The 20,006-nt window shown below is 30.6% G+C and overlaps 3 protein-coding genes and 1 long non-coding RNA gene across 4 annotated transcripts; all 4 read right to left on the bottom strand.

Annotated features, from left to right (window-relative positions):
- Positions 1 to 654: 654 nt before the first annotated feature.
- LOC130944122 (uncharacterized) lies at positions 655 to 3,879 on the bottom strand. The gene is made up of 4 exons (XR_009071969.1): positions 3,595 to 3,879; positions 3,360 to 3,507; positions 3,103 to 3,224; positions 655 to 2,041 (listed from the first exon to the last, which is right to left on the bottom strand). It is a non-coding gene; the product is annotated as an uncharacterized LOC130944122 (long non-coding RNA).
- Positions 3,880 to 5,835: 1,956 nt separating this feature from the next.
- Positions 5,836 to 7,415, bottom strand: LOC130943758 (G-type lectin S-receptor-like serine/threonine-protein kinase LECRK3). Its single transcript, XM_057871769.1, has one exon. The coding sequence runs from the start codon at positions 7,413 to 7,415 to the stop codon at positions 5,907 to 5,909; it is 1,509 nt and encodes a 502-aa protein (XP_057727752.1). The 3' UTR covers positions 5,836 to 5,906.
- Positions 7,416 to 7,562: 147 nt separating this feature from the next.
- LOC130943759 (G-type lectin S-receptor-like serine/threonine-protein kinase LECRK2) lies at positions 7,563 to 8,482 on the bottom strand. The gene has a single exon (XM_057871770.1). The coding sequence runs from the start codon at positions 8,397 to 8,399 to the stop codon at positions 7,563 to 7,565; it is 837 nt and encodes a 278-aa protein (XP_057727753.1). The 5' UTR covers positions 8,400 to 8,482.
- Positions 8,483 to 11,279: 2,797 nt separating this feature from the next.
- LOC130946073 (tobamovirus multiplication protein 2A-like) lies at positions 11,280 to 14,476 on the bottom strand. The gene is made up of 5 exons (XM_057874757.1): positions 14,247 to 14,476; positions 13,437 to 13,497; positions 12,983 to 13,063; positions 12,142 to 12,246; positions 11,280 to 11,465 (listed from the first exon to the last, which is right to left on the bottom strand). The coding sequence occupies exons 1-5, from the start codon at positions 14,474 to 14,476 to the stop codon at positions 11,280 to 11,282; spliced, it is 663 nt and encodes a 220-aa protein (XP_057730740.1).
- Positions 14,477 to 20,006: the final 5,530 nt, after the last annotated feature.

Raw genomic sequence — 20,006 nt, 5'->3', positions numbered from 1 at the left:
GTTGATTGATTAAAATTGTAAACTATGAACATAAAACTAAGTATATATAAAGCATTGGTTTATGAAAGATAAAGACTAAAATTATAATTGAATTTGTGTATTTTGTTGGGCTGAATTTGTGGGCCGTGAGACGTCTTTATTGTTGTTATAGACTAAGGTGGAATAGTAGTTTAATAATTTTTAATTTTGGGTTATGGGAGAAATTGATTTTGGGGATTTTAGTTTATGTACAGTGTTTGCATACCTTTTTTGCTCCATTGATTAATTTTTTTCCTTTTAATTTGTTTCAACTATGTCATTTGCAATGTAGGGTTTGTGATTGGGTTCTGCAAAAAAAAATTGTTTAATTCTTTGAATTTGACTGTTTAAGATTAAGTCCAAATTCTCCATTATTAACATTGTCAAATATTACAAACTAATAATTGTCACTGTTGTTATAAGATATATTAAGTCATAAACAGATTAAGTAATCAAATTAAGTGATCTTAGCATTGTCTTGTCATTATAGGTTTATTATTACATTATCTTAAAAATAAATAACCACAGCAAATTCATAAGGTTTTGCATGAGAAAACAAACATAAAAAGAAGGCTACACAAAAAAAAGAGCTCATACAATTTTTAAATTACATATAATCACAATGTTTAATATGGTACTTCATTTGTCCTGTATAAAAAATATAAAATATAAAGTAGCTCCATACAAAAGAAAAGTCAACCAAAACACATTTATAACTAATCAAATTTTTGGAGCAATGTCATGTTCAACAGAGATGATGGTTTCAGTGACTAAGAGAATGTGGGGTTGAATTTTAGCCCCTTTTTTACTTAATAACACTTGCTGGTCTTTGAGGCATCTTCTGGAGACTTTTTGATTTTTATCTCATACCCAGCCACGAGACTTTTTTTTATCTCGTGACCCGGAACGAGATATTTTTCAGTTTTATCTCCTGTGCAGCAGAAACAGAAATAAAGTAGAAGAGAGAAAAAATTACACCCAAATATATCCTGATTCAGCTACTAAGTACAGTGCAGCCTACATCCAGTCTCCATCACAACAATGATGGAATTTTACTATAATCATCTTTGATTACAAATACCAATTCTCCCTAGGAACTACCTTTTCTATCTGGGACAAGTCCAGAATCTAAATCCCAATCCTAAACTTGACTTGGTTACTGCCAAGTTTTCAACTGCTAAGTGCTAACCCAACTTATAAGGGGATTTTCACAGAATCATGAAACACAACACAGATGTACAAATGAACTCTAAGGACATCTATGGCTTTTTTTCTTTTAATTTTGCACTCTTTACCTTTTTCTGCTCTATGACTTTTTCATGCAAACCTCACTATTTATCTTTTTTTTCATGAGACTCAAGACAGACAAAATTAAACAGAAAAATACAAAACAGAATACATTGAAGGAAAAGAGCATATGTTAGCTTAGGTAGCTCTGAGAACTCTGTGCCTTGCACTCTTACTCCTTACTCCTTACTTCAAGTCCTGGCTATTTTCCATTTTTATAGAGGGAGAATCCTCCACGGTTGAAATCAAAAGAACCAAGCCAATCTTCTTCTTCTTCATGCAAACCGGTTCGGCCAGAGAGAGAGGAAAAGTAACCGAATGCAATAACCAACATGCAATTACCTCTAATTCTTCCTTGGTCACCAATAATCCTCAATCCGAGCCTTCCATCTTGCCTTGCACTTCAAGATGGACTCCTAGCCTTTGATACTTCATGATAATGACAGCTTCATCTGCTCCATCCTCTGCCTCTTCCATCACGTAGCCACTGTAGCTACCTCCTGTGGTGGTTGAGCAGAATCAGAGACAAGTCATCCCTCCAAAGATCTTCCTCCTCTGACCGAGATCTTCTCTTCCATTTTTGGTATAGAGAAGCTGAGATCTCTTCATCAAATCTTACCTTTCTTGGTTGAAGATCTTAGTCACAACATACTTTTTTTTTCTTGCCATCATTACAATAGTCTTGTAACTTGCTTCTCCTTCTTTTCGGTGTCTAGGCATAACTTCCATGCTTTCCCTGTGAAGTGACCAAATGAAGAAGAGAAGTGAGAGAGAAGAAAGAGATATTATGAACCATAATCAATGCAACAAAGAGAGAGAATAAGAGTAAATTAATTTTTTCACTCCAGGTAGCGTGTAGCACTTAGTGCTATCTAATCAATCCCCTTTTCTCTTTCCTATCCTAGACCTTGAGGTGAGGAGAGGGGAGAAATGCCACTAGAGCCAAGGCTCATTGGCATGAATTTCATTAAGTTAAAGAAATGCATTGTCTCCCATCTCCTTTAGTTTCGGACCAACCTCTTTGTTAGGCTTTTAATTTGATTTTCTGGCCCAATTTCATAACAAAATATTCAGCCACAAGGATAAAAATAATTTTATATCAATGCTGATCATTTTTAATCAATTTGGGCTTGCTATATATATATATATTTTTTTTGGCCCATAACAAAAATCTGCATAGCTAAATTAGCACATATCAAATTAATAATTTTGTAATTTATTGTTTTAATAATATTTGATCATTATTAAATTAAATTAGAGTTTTCCAAACTCATCAAAGGCAACATTTACTTCAGGATCAGCACCATTTACTTCAACTTTTGTTTCTTATTCTCATGCCTTTCATTTGGGAGTAAGGGAAAGAAAAGAACTAACTAACTAGCTACTGTTACAATGAACAAAAACCATTCTATTCAATTCTGCCTATGCACAACTCAAAATTATGAGCAAAATAAACCCAAGCAACTATTTTGTAAAACATCTCATCCTAACACTAGTTTATTGTCGTATGTAGCTTGTTCAGAATTAAAATAAAACATGTAGGACTGCAGATTTATTCAGCCATTTCTAAGCACCTTTCTCGCAGTTTAATTTACAATCTCTGATTTTCTTAAAATCTTTCCACAACATCTGAATAAACAACCAAGCAAAGCATTAGCTAATCAATTTGAAAAAACCTTTTTATAAGGGTTCTGGTATATACTACTTCAAAAAAAATAAGCAGGGTCAATGTATTTTTGTAATTAGTTGTTCAAGAACATTTCGAATAAAATGTAATGAAAGAAGAAAAAAATGAACCATTTATATTTCTTCTTTGATCCGCATGGACAGGGTGCATTCCTGCCAATTCTATTTTGTCCACCCTGAGCCATAGCAGACCTCGCAAGATCCAATGGAGTTGAACCAACCAGCTTTTGGACCTATAAAACATCCAAATACCCTAAATTTAGTTGGTTCATCGGTTACACTGAATTCAATTCAAAATTATCTCCAAACCAAAACTTTTTTTTTAATCATAACGTGGTGAATTGATTTAAGCAATTAGAAGCATCAACCTTTCTAATAGTTGTGGGCAATGGTTTTCCTTCTCAATCTTCTTCTGTGCTAACTTCGCCAAGTGAACTTATCAAGCGTATTCTCAACTTCAACAAGCGTCGAGTTACAATACTTCGTCGCTTCTTGTTTTTTATACCTAGTCAGATTCTGAAAATTACCGAAAATAAAATTTAACAAAAACTAAAATTAACAATAACTAAAACAAGATCGATGAGAAGGAGAAAGCGTACGTACCTCTCCGGTAGGATCAAAATTGGCGAGGCATCGAAAGATAGCTTCGTATTTTTCGAAGGAGAAAGCGTACGTACCTCTCCGATAGCTTCATTTTATCCGCAAAACCTGTTTGTTGAAGGGCAAAACAGAAAAATCACTATTAGAATATGATGAACGAGCTAAGCTAAGATGAGATGAAGAGAAGAGGAGGATCTGTTCTTTATCATGTTCATAAACGTTTTGAATCTCTTCTAAACATAACACGAAGGTTTCAAGGCCATTCAATCAAAACTGCGTCTTTTTGTTTGTGTGCCATGTTAGTAGTTAACGGAATACGTTAGCAAATGTTAATTTAACGGAAGGACGAACCTGAATATGTCGGTTATATGTCGATTATTTTTTTAGGACGACCTTGATTAATTTTATTTTTTGGAGACGAAAATGGAGATCAAGATATCTTTTAATAACTATTTTGACTATTAACTTATATTATATATATAAGAAATTTAAAAATGATATGAGTTTTATTAATATATTAAAACAGACATCTAATGTAAATGAAACATATGCACTTGATTTATTCAGAAAAATAATTAAATTAAAGTGATAGAAAATATATAATTTTTCGTATAACTGCTTCACAAATAATTAGGTGCAATTTCCTAAATAATTTCTTGTAGTTAAGATATTGAATTCACTTCATCATAGCTTATGCAAGAGGTCATGTAGGTGTTAGATGAGTTGGAAAAACTATTTTTCACGGCTAAATAACTAATAAGTAGAGTATTTGTAAATCATATCGAATTATATATCATCAAAATTTCGATTTAAATTGTACTAAAACTATTGATTAGATCAAATCAATATTAACAAAAATGAATAGATAATTAACAAAAATTAACCAAATTTAGTAAAACTAAACAAAAAATTTACAAAAAAATTAATAAACTTAATAAAAAATTAATAAATTTAACAGATAATTAATAAAACTTACACTATTTATATTTTTATTTATTTACTGCGAAGTTTCAAATTTGCAGACATCTACATAAAATTTGTAATCCGATCCTATAAAACTGTAAATCGGATCATATGAAAAATTTTCTTAATGGATTCGGATAAATACCATGGATTTACAAATCGGATTTGATTTATCAATATTTTTGTAAGAGAATGTAACATTAATAGTTATATCTCTAATATTTAAAATTTGGATACTATGTTACAAAATCACTTATCTTAAAAACTTAAGCGGAAAAAATAACATTAATGTTATATCTTTAATAATGTTGTATTTTTTTAACGGTAAATTCTATAAGGAAAAGTATGAGGAGCCAATGAAATATTTATACAATGTGTGCAATGGAGATTTATGGAGTATTAGAGATATAATCATTAGTGTTACATTTTTCCATCAGCTGAAACTTTTGGGATGAGTGGTATCATGATATGATATTAAAGCGCTAGATCCGAAAGGTCAAGAGTTCGATTTTTGGTGAATCCAAAAATTAAACTAATTTTTCGAGAAGATATTTATTATCCCTTGTACTCGGATGGTTATTCTAAATAGTATAGGGGATGTTCATTTCATAACTCAATAACCATTGTACACATTGTACAAATAGTCCATTATCTCCTTAATGGGATCCATTCTATAATATCTATAACTTGGTGTCTAACTTTTGCCTAACTTATTTTTTATGACAAATTTTTAATATTTAATAATTATTTATTTTTATATTTTAAAAACCCTTTTTAGTAAATTACACAAATATTTTTATACACTATAGCAATCACCTTTTTTAATATCAAATTTAAACGGTTTATGCAATTACGATTAAAGCGAAAATAAAATAAATTTAGTTTTCCATTTTCACATAGCGAAAATATATCTCAGTTTTTTCTCACATTTTTGCGCTGATTGACAGCAAAAATGGAGTAGAAGAGAGACAAAAAGCAGTGATACATTCTCTATACTAGTACCACTGATACTCCTGATACACGTAATGTTTAAATTTGTAAATTTCTTTAATTCCAATTTAGAACGTTAAATAAGGTATTTTTAATTTTTTTATTTAAATAAAAATGCCTTTTACATTGTTATACAGTTTTAGTGCCCAACTTTTCTTTGATTCATATTTTTTATAGAATCATGTTTGGAGGACACTCCTGATCTGGATCTTTCTGTTGATGCATTTGTGTGACCATAATAAGATATTAGTTAGCTTATAACATTATTATATATTATTAGAAAATCATCACATGAACAAAGCATAATTTTAATGGCAGTCCATAATATATACTATACTATACTATACAAATACAAATCAAATTCAAAAAGAAACACTACTTAACGAAGTTGCAGATGATGAACAAAACATGGAAGGTCGAGGTGGCAAAGGTACAGCAATAACATCCTCAAGCATTTGAGCAACCTTCTTCATAGAAGGCCTTAGTGAAGGATCATCTTGAACGCACCAAATTGCTACCATAACATGTTTTTCTACCCTCCTAATATCATTCTTTGCCTCCTCATCATTCTCAACAAACTGAACCAATTTTCCATGTTTGTAACAATCATATGCCCAATCTATAAGAGCTTGTTCTTCATCATTTGACATTGAAAACACAATACTGGATTTGCAGCATATGAGCTCTAGCAGCACCACTCCAAAGCTATAAACATCCACTTTGCTTGTGATTGAAGCTTTTGTAAACCATTCAGGTGCAAAGTATCCAATAGTCCCTCTCGCGTGCGTCCTAGTGGCGCGAGTTTGCTCTGCCAACAACAGCTTTGCCAGCCCAAAATCGGATATCCTGGGCGCAAATAAGTCGTCCAGAAGAATGTTTTGAGGCTTTATATCGCAATGAATGAATTGGGTGTTACACTCTTCGTGCAAGTATGTGAGTCCTTTAGCTATTCCCAATCCAATTTGCACTCTTTGATTCCAATGAGGCCTAGAAATCCCAAAGAGAAAGTTCGCCAATGAACCATTGCTCATGTACTCGTACACAAGAAGACGATGCTCCCCTTCGTCGCAGTAACCAAGCAAGCGAACCAAATTCCGGTGGTGGGTTTGGCCTATCACACTCACCTCTGTTTTGAATTCATTTTCACCTTCTTCAACCACCTTATCTAACTTCTTAATAGCTACATATCTTTTTGTATTAGACCCTAATTCTAATACCCCTTTATACACAGTTCCAAAAGCACCTTGACCCAATCTCTGTTTGAATCCACGTGTCGCCTTCTCAAGCTCTTTGTATGTGTAGCTTCTAACCGTCTCCGGCGCCAAGCTCGCAACCAGTTGCTGCCCTAACATCTTTCTCTTGCGCAAGAACATGTAAATTCCAAGAATTCCCAACACCAACAGAATGTTGAGGAAAACCGAGCTTCCAAGAAGAAACGACAAAATAAGTGTTAGATAAGATCGATGTTGGTTTCCATACCCTGCCTTGCGAAACTTGAGGAACACTATTGTTCCATTTTCGGCTGTCGTACTATACCTTCCATTACTCAAAGGGTACTTCTTCTTCCAACAATTTGCCACGTTGTTCTTATCAACGTAGTATACAGCCGCAGCACAGAAGCAATCGCCACCGCACCTTTCTCGACACGTGTACTTATCGAAATCACCGCTCGTGAACTCGTAATCGGAGAAAGGCCAGTTCAAATTCTGCCGTTCTTGGAAATCCACCTTGGCTGGATCCGTCTCCCAGCCGTGGAGCAGACAGCTGGGAGGCGGAAAATCCGGCCTACAACTTGTTAAGTTGTTTGGATCATTAGGCTGCACAAAATAGGAATAATTATCCGGACACATGCATTGAGGCTTTCCATTCATGGAAACACAATAACTGTTAGGCCCACAGATAAAATTTTCATTCTGAGCTATGTTAAGAACACATATATCATCAGGTTCTTGTTCCAACTCTCTCCATCCAGAAGAACATTTATCCTCCTCGTTTATAACTGTTTTAGTCTTCTGGTATTAATCGTACAGCCTGAAGACTCCATCAGATTCAATTCTCGCCATGTAAAAATATTGAGTTGAACCTGGGGTCCCGTTTGTTACTTGGAACAGCTCCGTGTTATTATCATCCGTAACGTAAATCCGTCCGAACTCATCGAAGAATAAACGCGATCCGCGACCGTCAGTTCCGGTTGCCCAGTATGCATAATTCTGCGCCTGTTCATGTTCTTGGTGATTTTGAGAATAGTAAAGTACCAAATTGCCATCGTCTTGCCAGCTGAGATTGAAGTTATTGCTAGTTGAGAAATTTGTTTCCGATTGACGAGCTTGCAAATTGAATGGTTGAGACTTGGAAAAATTCTGACCGGGGAGAAGCGTGTCGCTTGGTTCTTCAAAACTCTCCCAAACTATATTACCGTCTTTGTCTTTAAGAACAAAGTTTCCATTATCTTTCATAGAAGCACAAGTTACCCTTTTGTCCTTCTTTTCTGGACGGGACCAAATTTCACTTCCTTTGGGGTTATATATGACGAGACCATTGTTTGTGATATTGATAGAGGACCCAACCGGGATTTCCTGGTTGGGTTTCGCGTACCAAACAATGGTGTTGTTGGGTGATTTGGTGAAGTAGATGGAGAGCAGAGGGACATAGCGTGGATCCTTGAATTGAACAAATTGGAAACCGAAGGCAAAATCTTTGGATGGTGAAGTCCATGGAGATGAAGATTGTGTAGAGAGGGCATTACTTGGATTAATACAATCTGGAATAGCAGTGATTATAGGAGTGATTACGAAGAAGACAAGTAGAGTTTGAAGCAGGGAATTGGAAAAAGAAAAGGTACGTGTTTTGGCCATGGCTTTCGTTTCTTTTTTCCTTTCTTTCTTACTATTATTTGTTCATTGAAGTCTTTCATTTTTATGGAGAAGTTATGCTTTTATTTACGTAGATGACTAGGTCTCATACACATACATTTATTACATAGATGACTTAGCTAGGCCTCTGATGCTGATATATAATATAAGAAAAATTTTTAAGTGTATGGGTATACGGCTGTATTAGTAATTTTTAACTATTATTTTTAATTATAAAAATATATAAAATATATAATTAAAATTAACCGTTAAAATTTATTAAAACAAGAATATATTGATATATTTAAATTTGTTTTTTATAATATAACCTATTATTTACTTGTTGGTGATTTGGTGGTGCATAAATAATTGTAAATAATAATATGGTACTTTAAAAGTGTTTTTATTAACTCCAAAAAATCAGATATTAAATTTATTATTATATATTTATGTGTATATATATTATTTATATTTTTAAATAAAATAATCAAGTATAAATAATCAAATTTAACATAATAAAATTATTAAATTTATTATAATAAAATAATTAAATTTATTTACAGTAATATAACTAAATATATATTTTTATATAAATAACTTATTTTCAGTATTCATATAATATGATCAATGTCACTTTACGGAGGACTTTTATATGCATGACTATGAATTGGTTCCTATCAACTAGACCATTCTATTATTGTTTGATTTTGTCAAAAATAGTTTTTCAACGACAGTTTCTCGAAAGATAGCGTTAAATTGTTAGCATCAGCAAGTTATTTAACTTTTCAACCATTTATGTCAAGCTTTTTACCCCTTTTTAGTTTTTTCCCCTATCTTTTAATGATAATTTAATAATAATTAAATAAGCGAGTCATAAATATTTTACTTTTGATGAATAAATTAGTATATACATTTGTGTGATGTACGAAAATATATATATATATATATATATATATATATATGATTTGTTTCTTGTAAAGCAGGATCTTGTAAAGGTTGAAGTTCTTGTACAAGATTAGTAGGTTGAGGATTGCCATCTATTCTTTGAACATTATATACATGTATTTTTGATTCTATCTCATAAAGTTGTCTCATGCTTTGTATATGTAAATAATGCATCCTTCTAACATAATGAATGCGTTTATTTTTACTATTTTGTCTAATGGTTTTTACTGATTTTATGGTTTTAATTTGTTGTAGAAATTTTTTGGTTCTGATTATTTTCTTGTCCATCTTTTTTATTTCTACTTTTAATTCCGAAGATTCAGTTATTAGTTCTCTTATTTTTCTATCTATTGCCATTACTCTTGTTTTCATATTTCTTCTAACTAATTTTAAAGATCTAAGCCTTTTATAAAACTCTTTCATGTTATAAGAATAATAACTGAGAAAATAAAGAAAAGGAAGATAGTAAGCTTACAAAAATGAACTCTTTCATATCGTGACTTACTTCCTCTCTTTTGGTCTCGCCACCGCTGTTGGTGATTTCTGAAATGCTCACAGCGACGGCTCCTTTATTCTGATTTCTCGATGACTTGGATTGTTTTTTCACCAATTTGGGTAACTCATAATCTTAGAGTAGTTTTCTTTGGTCTGTTTTCTTCTTGCTTCTTCCACCAATTGACAAATTGTCAGAATTGGTTTGTGATGATCGCATGCCAAAGCTATTATGTAGCATATTTGCAATTTGTAATATCAATTCGTTAGAATTTTGAGTCTTTAGAACCTAATTCTGCTCTGACCATGATACAAAGAGTTTAGAAAAAAAAACGAAGAATTATTTAAAAAAGTATTATTTTTATTATTCATTTTTTCATCTGTGATTACAAAATTCTTACCAATATATAGATCAAGAATACGCTAAGAGTACACTCATTGTGGAATAATATTCTAATAAATTACAATAATTTTTTTCTAATTCTCTTTGATATTTTCCTGATTTGTTCTCTAATTATGATATTCTAATATACACGATTATTTTAGTGATTTTTAACCATTAATTTTAATTATAAAAAACATATATAAATATATAATTAAGATTAACGATTAAAATTACTAATGTACTGTATACTTAAAAACTTTCTTATAATAGAACCTATTATTTACTTGTTTAATTAGTGACTTGGTGGTCCATAATATAATCCGTAAATAAATAATAATATGGTACTTTAAAAGTATTTTTATTAACCCCAAAAAATCAGATATTAAATTTATTATTATATATTTATATGTATATATATTATTTTATATTTTTAAATAAAATAATTAAATTTATTTACACTAATATAACTAAATATATATTTTTAAATAAATAACTTATTTTCAGTATTCATATAATATGGTTAATGTCACTTTACAGAGGACTTTTATATACATGACTATGAATTGGTTCCTATCAACTACTAGACCATTCTATTATTGTTTGATTTTGTCAAAAATAGTTTTCCAACGACAGTTTCTCGGAAGATAACGTTAAATTGTCAAGCTTTTTACCCCTTTTTTCCCTCTCTTTTAATGATAATTTAATAATAATTGAATAAGCGAGTAATAAATATTTTACTTTTGATGAATAAATTAGTATATACATTTGTATGATTTATATATATATATATATATATATATATCGTTATATTTAAGTTATCTCATTTATTTAAAAAGAAAGAATCCGAAATATACGAAACAGCATTGATCGATACCATTTTATTTTTGTTTATTCAAAAGAATATTGTGAATTAAAATTCTTATATGGAGTCACATACCAACTCAAAAAAGTCTAATAATCATGAAATCGTTGCATTTTTTCCCCCTTCTTTTTCCTGCCAAAAAATATTACTAATAATATAAAGCATTGAAATTATTAAGCAATGAAAAAAAAAAAAAAAACTAATTATGTGGCCTTATAGGTTGTTGGATATTTGGCTTTGGTACTATTGGAATTTCATGAATCCTGTAATTATTATTGGATGGTCTAACACGAGGAAGATGCACAATGCGTTCATTATCATCATTATCATTATCATCACGCTTGAACACTGATCTCAAGTATAATGCTAGAAGCATAGCGATCACCTGAAAGAGTTCAATTTGTAAAGTAATAACAAATATATAATTCCAAGAACAGTTATATGACATATGCAATAATAATATCATATTAGAATTGAATACTAAGTTAATATATACAACTCATAAACTTAGCTCAAGGTTGTCTAAAATTTATTCAAGTTATTTAGACCATCATTCTTAGGCAGTAGGTACTTCGGTGACGTAAATTCTAATTTATTATGTCTAAAATTTATTCAAGTTATTTAGACCATCATTCTTAGGTAGTAGGTACTTCCATGACGTAAAATTCTAATTTATTATATTTATTTTAAAGTTTAATTTGATGTACTGAATTACTAATAATACAAAATATTTTACACTGTATAGATGTTCAATCACATTTGAATGACTATTTACGCATTCAACAAAAAAAATAATTATTTTCACTGAGGTTGCAATACATAATTTGATATATAGTAAAATTTGAATCAAAATTAAATTTCTTATTTTATATATAATATAATATAATGGAAATATAAGAGAAAGAGTTAGTATACAATTTTTGTTTTAAATATTGTTCATCATATATATTTGTAAAAAATAATGTTAATTTTGACTATGTATAATTAAACTGTATGTTGTTCAATGCATTTCAAATTTAATTTCTATACCACCATATATGGCTCTATATATATATATATACCTGTAATACAAAAACACCAAGACCAATCCATCTGAGGACACTCCAATGGACATTCATGAAGCCATAAACTGAGATAAATCTACCACTTGTATCTTTTGGAATAACCTGCACAGATTTTTCTATTATTATTTATTAGAACATTAATTAGGGAAACACATTCTCATAAGATATATATGAGATTATCTTGTAATAAGAATATAAGTTACAAAACAATTGTTAGAGTAGTGATCGAAAAAATGCTAGCACATCCAAAGGCCAAAGCTATATAGACTTTGGATGCATTAGTTTTTTTTACTCCAATAATTATTATGAGAACGAAGAAAAAAATATAAAAATTAAATTTACATCATTATAAAGCATAACACAAAAGTTTTTGGGTTAATTTCTCCATTTATTTAGCATTGTGGAAATTGTATTATTTATGCAATTTTAAAAACAAAGAATGAAATAAAGTAGATATGTTAAAGGTTAATTATTCTGTTATTTTCTATAGTTTTACTAAATTTGTTATTAGATTATTATATTTTTTTTAATTAGGTTCGTACACTACTTTTAATTTTATAATTAAGTCTCTTTTATTATAAAAAATGTTAGAATTAAATAAATATTTTTTCGTAAATTAAAAGTTTTCACAATTAAAAATCTAATTAAATTTTTGATCACATGTATTTTGAGAAAAATATTCTGTTAATTTTAACATTTTTGACATGAAAATGACTTAATTATTATAAAATTAAAAATAATGTAAAAATTTAATTGAAAATAAAAAATATAAGAATCTAATTAAAAGTTTAGTAACATTACAAAGATCAACAGAATAATTAAATCATATGTTAATCACCTTTTCCCAATTGTGTGTGAAGAATATGAAAGCTGCACTCCACAGCTCAACTATGACAAGTAGAGCCAAGAACACACAATACTACATAAAAATGTATTAATTAAGGAGGGACCATAAAGCAAATAAATATTTAATTAATGGAAAAAATGTTAAGAAAATTCATAACATGAAAAACAAAATTGACTCATTTAAATGGAAAATTAAATTTCACATGATAATTAATCATGAAAAAACAAACATACAATAAACAAATAGAATCCAAGGAATAATTGAATTTAAAGTTACAAGTTTGTATTCTTTACAGTTAAATCTGATCAGAAATTAAATTGGAAGGTAATAATAATGAATGGATGATGAATTGTGCACTCTGATCTTTGTACTTTTAAGATTATGTTAATCCTGAATTTTAGGATACAAAAATTAAACAACAGGGGGTTCTTGATGCTATTCCAACAAATCCACTACAAGAGATAATGAGGAGTATTCCACCAATTCCGATTAGGAGGTAGATAAACCTGAAATTAAAAAATAAAAAAAAAAGAAAGAAAGAAAGAAAGAAGAAAAGAACAACCACATAGTGAACAAATACCAAACGTTAATATTTTTAAATTTAATTTTAATAGATTTAGACCAAGTCATTCAATATCCAATGTATTTTTTAGATTATCATTTACACAGTAAATAATTTGCTGACTTCTCAAATTATCTCCTTACAATTGAATTTTTTTTCTACCACCCTAAAATATAAATATGAAGGATAATTTAGTAAAATCACACAAGAGTAACATTATGAAATTTGAGAATGACAAAATCACTCCTCTAGATATAATAAAAAAAACGGTTCCGCTACGTTACTAACAGCATATCTGTCAATTTCTGTTAACTCTTATTTATAATTGTGTTTTATGGAAGTGTGTTTATGGATGTGTCTAATAAAAATGTCTTTTTTATAACTGTGTTTAATAGAAGTGTCTTTATAGATATATTTTCTGGATGTGTCTCTTTATATATGGATTTAAAATATATTAATTATTAGACACACCTAAGAACACACTTCCATGAAACACAAATATAAATAAGAGTTGGCAGAAGTTGGTAGATAATATATTGGTACCCTAGACTTTTCCTAAAAAAAACACTAGCATATATAGATTTCAGCAGCAGCACCAACAACAACAACAACAACAACAACAATAATAATAATAATAATAATAATAATAATAATAATAATAATAATAATAAAGGGTAATTATAAGGTGCTTACCAAGCCTTAGGAAGTAAATCAAAAGAGGGTTTTGAAAGTTCAACAGAAAGCAATAGGCGATGAACAATCATCAATTTGGCATTATTGCTATTAGGAATTGGATCCTTCAATGGGTTTTGCTTCCACTTCAATAAACAAATTATTCCATAACCCAATGTCCATAATCCACATATGATGAAGAATGTGTTGATTAACTGTAAAATTGACTCCACAAAGGGTTTACTAGCCATTAGAATTTTCTAGAGGATAACATAAAATAAAATAAAGTAGGGATATTCAATTCCTAGTTTTGTGTTTCCTTTGATTTTGTGGCTTGCGATTGTAACACAAATATAAAGTGATTGAAATCAATCTATCTTCATCATGGTTTTTATGCACAAGAAAAAATGACCAAATGAGAGAACAAATTTTGCATTGAAAGAAAATTAGCTGTTTCTTTGTGTGTTGTAGAGAACATACTAGCTATAAGTGAATGGATTCCGAATATTTCTTTCATGTAAATATTTTAATTGTTTTTCTCAAGAATTTTGTCCAACTATAGAATATCAATTAATGTTAGCCTTTTAAGCATTATAACCTTATCATATTCTTGATGTTTCTACTTTCTAGCAACTTTGAGAAAATAACTTGGTAGATAATGTTCAACTAATTATGACTAGTCAGGGTTTCATGAAGTAATTATTATGGTGAAACTATTTATCAAAAAAATTTAAATTAATAAAAAAAATTAATATAACATAATTTTTTTTATTTTTTCTCAAACAAATTCCTCTTTTTAGTTTGAAGCCAATAAAAAAAAGACTATAAATTATAAGTGGAGCAAATTGAAGTTTGTAGAAGATTAAAGAATATTATAGAATTTAAATTTGATCTAGAATCAAGTATGTACTTATCAAATTGAAAAACTCCTGAAATTACTTTGTAAATTGTCTAATTTGTATAGTTAAAATTTTAGTAAAAAATTGTAACTTGAAGATAAGCTAACTTAGTTGCAATCTTTAACTCACTCGAAGAATGAGTTGTAAGATTAAATTGATATTTATTAATTTGTCATACAACTTGATAAAGATGAATATGAAATAAGACTCTAGTATACACACTTGTGTAATTTATACAAGTAGTTTATAATGTGTAATTTGTGCATAACTTAATCAACTTGCACCTCTACAAAATACTATATATAAAGGGGTTAAGCCATTTGCTAATGCATGCCATGTTTTGCATAGAATTAGTTAGTAAATTTAGAAAAAAAAAGTAATAAAATTTTTTATATGTGTAATCTCTTTGCATGAATTTTCATAATATGTAAGAGAGTATTATAAACTTCGAATTAAATTTTAAAGTGGTTCCTGAAGTTGCACTCAAATCCTAAAATGGTCCTTAAAGTTAAAAGTTACTCAATTTTGTTCCTAAATGTGTACTTTGGAACTCACACTAGTTCTCAACGCATTTTCTGTTCATTGAAATACTAGAAACGATGTCGTTTTATATTTATTAAAAAAAACACTCCCACCCCACGTTTTATATTTATACAAAAAAAAAATAAACACCCGATCCCACCCCCCTTCCCCATTCCCATTTTTCCTTTCTCTTTTGCACTCTCTTTCTCCAACCTTTTCTCAGTTCTCCTTTTCCTTTTCCTTCCGCGCTCTCCTTTTCCTTTTCCTTCCCTATTTTCAGTTCTCCTTTCTCTTTTTCTTCTACGGTCCCTTTCTCCTTTTCCAGTTCCCTCTCCCTTTTCCTTCTATGCTCTCCTTTTCCTTTTCCAACCCATTCTTAATTCCTCTTTTTCTTTTCCCTTTTCGTAATCACTACCAATAAAAAATAGTATTTTGTAATTGTTTAAGCAACTCGAAAGAAATAAAATAATAATTTGTTAATTCACAGAGAGAGATAATGGAAGATGAAAAGAATTGTAGAAGGCAGACTTCCTGCGGGCGTTGCCTCTTTTTCCATCGTTGCCCCCTCTCGTCAATTTGTTTTTGAGCCGTTGTGGTGCCTCCTCTCGTGCATGTGCTTCTGCTTTTCTCTGCTCTGGCGGCCTATTTCTTCCTTTTGCTTCGACGGTCTGTTCCGCCTCTTCTTCTCCTTCATTTATTCTTTTTTTTCGCTGCTTATATTTTAAATTTTGTTGTTGATTGATGTGATGTCGTTGCATATTATTCTTGCTGATCCTATGATTTATAAATATTTTTGTTATTTAAATCAAATTATTGGCTTGGGCATGATCATCAGATATCTACATAAACTAATATGAGTTTGATAGTTTAACTATTGTTTGCAATGATGATGTTGTTGTTGTTGCTATAATGAAGTTGAAGAACAAGAAGAACAGTGTGAAGAAGAGAATTGGTGAAGATAATTGGAGATATTTTTTTATAAATATAAAACGATATCGTGTTGGGGATTAGGTTTTTTTGTATAAATACAAAACAACGTCGTTTTAGTCATTCTGATAGTAATAAGGATGGACGAAAAGTATTTTAGGGACTACTATGAGTCCTAGAGAGCAATTTTGGGGACGAATTTGAGTAATTATTAATTTCAGGGATCATTTTGAGGCTCGAGTGTAAGTTTAGGGACTACTTTGAGATTTAACTCTATAAACTTCTCTATGTAATGTGAGAGATTGTAATTTTACCACTTTATCATATTATTTTTACTATTATCTAAATTCTTGTTTAGTTCCATCTATTTCTCATCCGTAAATTTTAGTTGCTTTTATTTTGTTCCTATTAATTCTGTTACCTAACAGTGGTATCAAAATCGGTTCTTAATCTTCGGCTGCAAAGGGACAAATTGGTGTCAGAACCATGGGAACAAATTTAAGATCAAGAAATTTAATGAGAATAAATTTTTTCTTTAGAAACTAAAGTTCAAGGTAATTTTGAGAAAGGATAATTGTTTAGAAGCAATAGAAGGCATGCCTATCGACACTCCTGATGATAAGTGGAAAGAAATGGACGGAAACACCGCTGCCAATTTACACTTGGCTATGGCAGATTCCGTATTATCAAGCTTCTCGGAGAAATAAATAGCAAAGAAGATTTAGGAGTCACTCCCTAAGTTGTACGAGATAAAGTCATTTCACAACAAGATATTCATGAAAATGAGACTTTATACTTTTCGTATGAGTGAACCCATATTAGTGACAGATCACATCAACAATCTTAATACTACATTTTCACAACTGACAATCATGGAGTGTTAGATTGTAGAGAATGAACGTGTTGAATTTCTTCTCCAAAATTTATCATACTCATATGATCAACTCATCATCATCAACATCATAAATAATAATATTGCTTATCAACTCCGATTTGATGATGTTGCTGCTACTATTATTGAAGATGAAAGCATGCACAAAAATAAAGATGATCGAATGGAGAGTTCAAAGCAAGTAGAAGCTTTGTCAGTGATGAGAGGCAGATCAACGGAGAGTTCATGAGGCATGCGTACGCGCAACATGGCTATCTTCCAAAACATGCGTACACATGCCAACTTGGGATTCATGCGTACACATGACCATGAGATTCTCAAAAACTTCATTTCTTCATGAGTTTTTCACTTTGCATGCTTTTTCTTCACTTCTTCAATCCATCTTACCTTCTAAGCCTGAAATCACTCAACAAACACATCAAGGCATAGAATGGAATTAAAGTGGATTAAATTTACTAATTTAAAAGTATAAAAAGAATATTTTTAATCATTAAGCACAATTAGGAGGAATTCACAAAACTATGCTATTTCATTGAATAAATGCAAGATAAATTGATAAAATTCACTCAATTAATCTAAAACTTATCATAAAATAGTGATTTATCAGATGTTGAATTCTCAAAGGTACAAGATTAATATTGAAAGTGTGGTGCTTGTATGATCATAAAGGCAAAACGGATAACAATCAATCTATACTTGCTTTCTGGAGATACAATTTGAGACGCAGAGGCCTCAATTGCATCTGCAGACCAAGAAAACACAACAATATTGTAGCATCACAAATTAGGCCATATGTTAAAATGTGATTTATAGGTTCTTGAAGAACGTAATCTCCTTTTAGGACTCAAAATGGTAAATCTACCTTTTTGTGAGTACTGTGTGACAAGCATGCAGTATAGATTGAAGTTTAAAAGATTAACCACTAAAAGCAAGCACATACTAGATTTGCTTCATTCTGATGTGTGGGAATCACTAGAATTATCACTAAGAGGAGCAAAATATTTTGTCTTTTTCATAGATGATTACTCACGAAGATTGTGAGTATTCTCAATTAAGAAGTCAGATGTATTTCCAGTATTGAAGGAGTTTAAAGCACGAATATAGTTTGAAACTGAAAAGAAAATGAAGTGCTTAAGGACAGAAAATGGAGGAGAATACATTAATGATAATTTCATTGCATTTTGCAAGTACGATAGTATTCAAAGACAATTCACAGTTGCATATACACCTCAGCAAAATGGTGCTGCAAAACGAATGAACATAACTCTTCTAGAAAGAACTCAATCTATGTTGTGGATTGCAAGATTAACCAAGTCTTTCTGATCAGAAGCAGTCAAAACAGTCTGCTATGTGATTAATAGATCGCCATCAACAGCAATTGGGTTGAAAACACCAATGGAGATGTGACAAGGTAAGCCACCCGATTATTCTTCTCTACATATGTTTGGATGTCCTGTTTATGTGATGTTCGATTCTAAGAAAAAACAAAGCTTGATCCTAAATCAAGAGAGTGTATCTTCTTGGGCTATGCTAATAATGTAAAGGGGTATCATTTGTGGGACTCTACTCTACTGCCCACAAAGTTATTGTCAGTAGATATGTTATATTTGCTGAAAATGAATTGCAAAAAAAGCAAGAAACAATAGCAACACTGAAGAAACTACTACAATATACATGGATGAAGTCTAGAGAAAAAGACTCTTCTAAAGCAAAACCTGAGCAAGTTGCACAAAGACCAGCTGAAGCTCGTAGAACAACACGTGAACTAAAAAGACCAACATGGCATGCCGACTATGTCATGACTTGCCATAATGCATATTATTTTGTTACTGAAGATGGAGAACCATCAGCTTTTCAAGAAGCTGTTGAAAGTTTAGATTCTTCTTTTTGGATGACAGCCATACCAAAAAAAAAAAAATGGAAGCACTACAGAGAAATAAGACGTGAGAGCTTGTTCCACTCCCGGACAGAAGAAAAGCCATTGGTAACAAATAGGTCTACAAAATCAAGCGTCACAATCATGAGCAGATAGAACGTTATCGTGCAAGACTGGTGATAAAGAAATTTGCTCAGAAAGAAGGTATTGATTTCAATGAAATATTTTTTCCAGTAGTTAGAATTTTTACAATAAGAGTAATGCTTGCTACATGTACTGTGTATAATTTACATCTAAAGCAACTATATATAAAGACTGTTTTTTTTCATGGTGAACTTGAAGAAAAAATATATATGCTCCAACCAGAAAACTTTGAAGAACCAGAAAAAGAAAACTTAGTTTGTAGGTTAACTAAATTTCTGTACGGCTTAAAGCAGGCACCAAAATGTTGGTATAAGAGATTTGATTCCTTCATTATTAGTCTTGATAACAACAAACTTTAGTCAGACCATTGTACTTATTACAAAAGGTCTAGTAATGATGAATTCATCATTCTGCTGTTGTACATGGATGACATGTTGGTGACAGGCCTTAATAAAGATCGTGTCCAGGAATTAAAGGCTCAGTTGGCTAGAAAGTTTAATATGAAGGATTTGGGACCAACA

The sequence above is a fragment of the Arachis stenosperma genome, chromosome 8, assembly GCF_014773155.1.
Source record: "Arachis stenosperma cultivar V10309 chromosome 8, arast.V10309.gnm1.PFL2, whole genome shotgun sequence".
In the NCBI taxonomy this organism is placed as follows: domain Eukaryota; kingdom Viridiplantae; phylum Streptophyta; class Magnoliopsida; order Fabales; family Fabaceae; genus Arachis; species Arachis stenosperma.
The sequence above is the reverse complement of the archived record's forward strand: the minus strand, read 5'-3'. Positions and strand labels throughout refer to the sequence as shown.

What these genes read in the sequence shown, in the direction of transcription:
- LOC130943758 (XM_057871769.1), bottom strand. Translation starts at nt 7,415, where the DNA reads ATGAATGGAAAGCCTCAATGCATGTGTCCGGATAATTATTCCTATTTT.
- LOC130943759 (XM_057871770.1), bottom strand. Translation starts at nt 8,399, where the DNA reads ATGGCCAAAACACGTACCTTTTCTTTTTCCAATTCCCTGCTTCAAACT.
- LOC130946073 (XM_057874757.1), bottom strand. Translation starts at nt 14,476, where the DNA reads ATGGCTAGTAAACCCTTTGTGGAGTCAATTTTACAGTTAATCAACACA. An exon ending in GATTTACTTCCTAAGGCTTG is followed by an intron (nt 13,498 to 14,246) that starts GTAAGCACCTTA and finishes TTTTAATTTCAG; the next exon opens with GTTTATCTACCTCCTAATCG. An exon ending in TCACACACAATTGGGAAAAG is followed by an intron (nt 12,247 to 12,982) that starts GTGATTAACATA and finishes AAATCTGTGCAG; the next exon opens with GTTATTCCAAAAGATACAAG.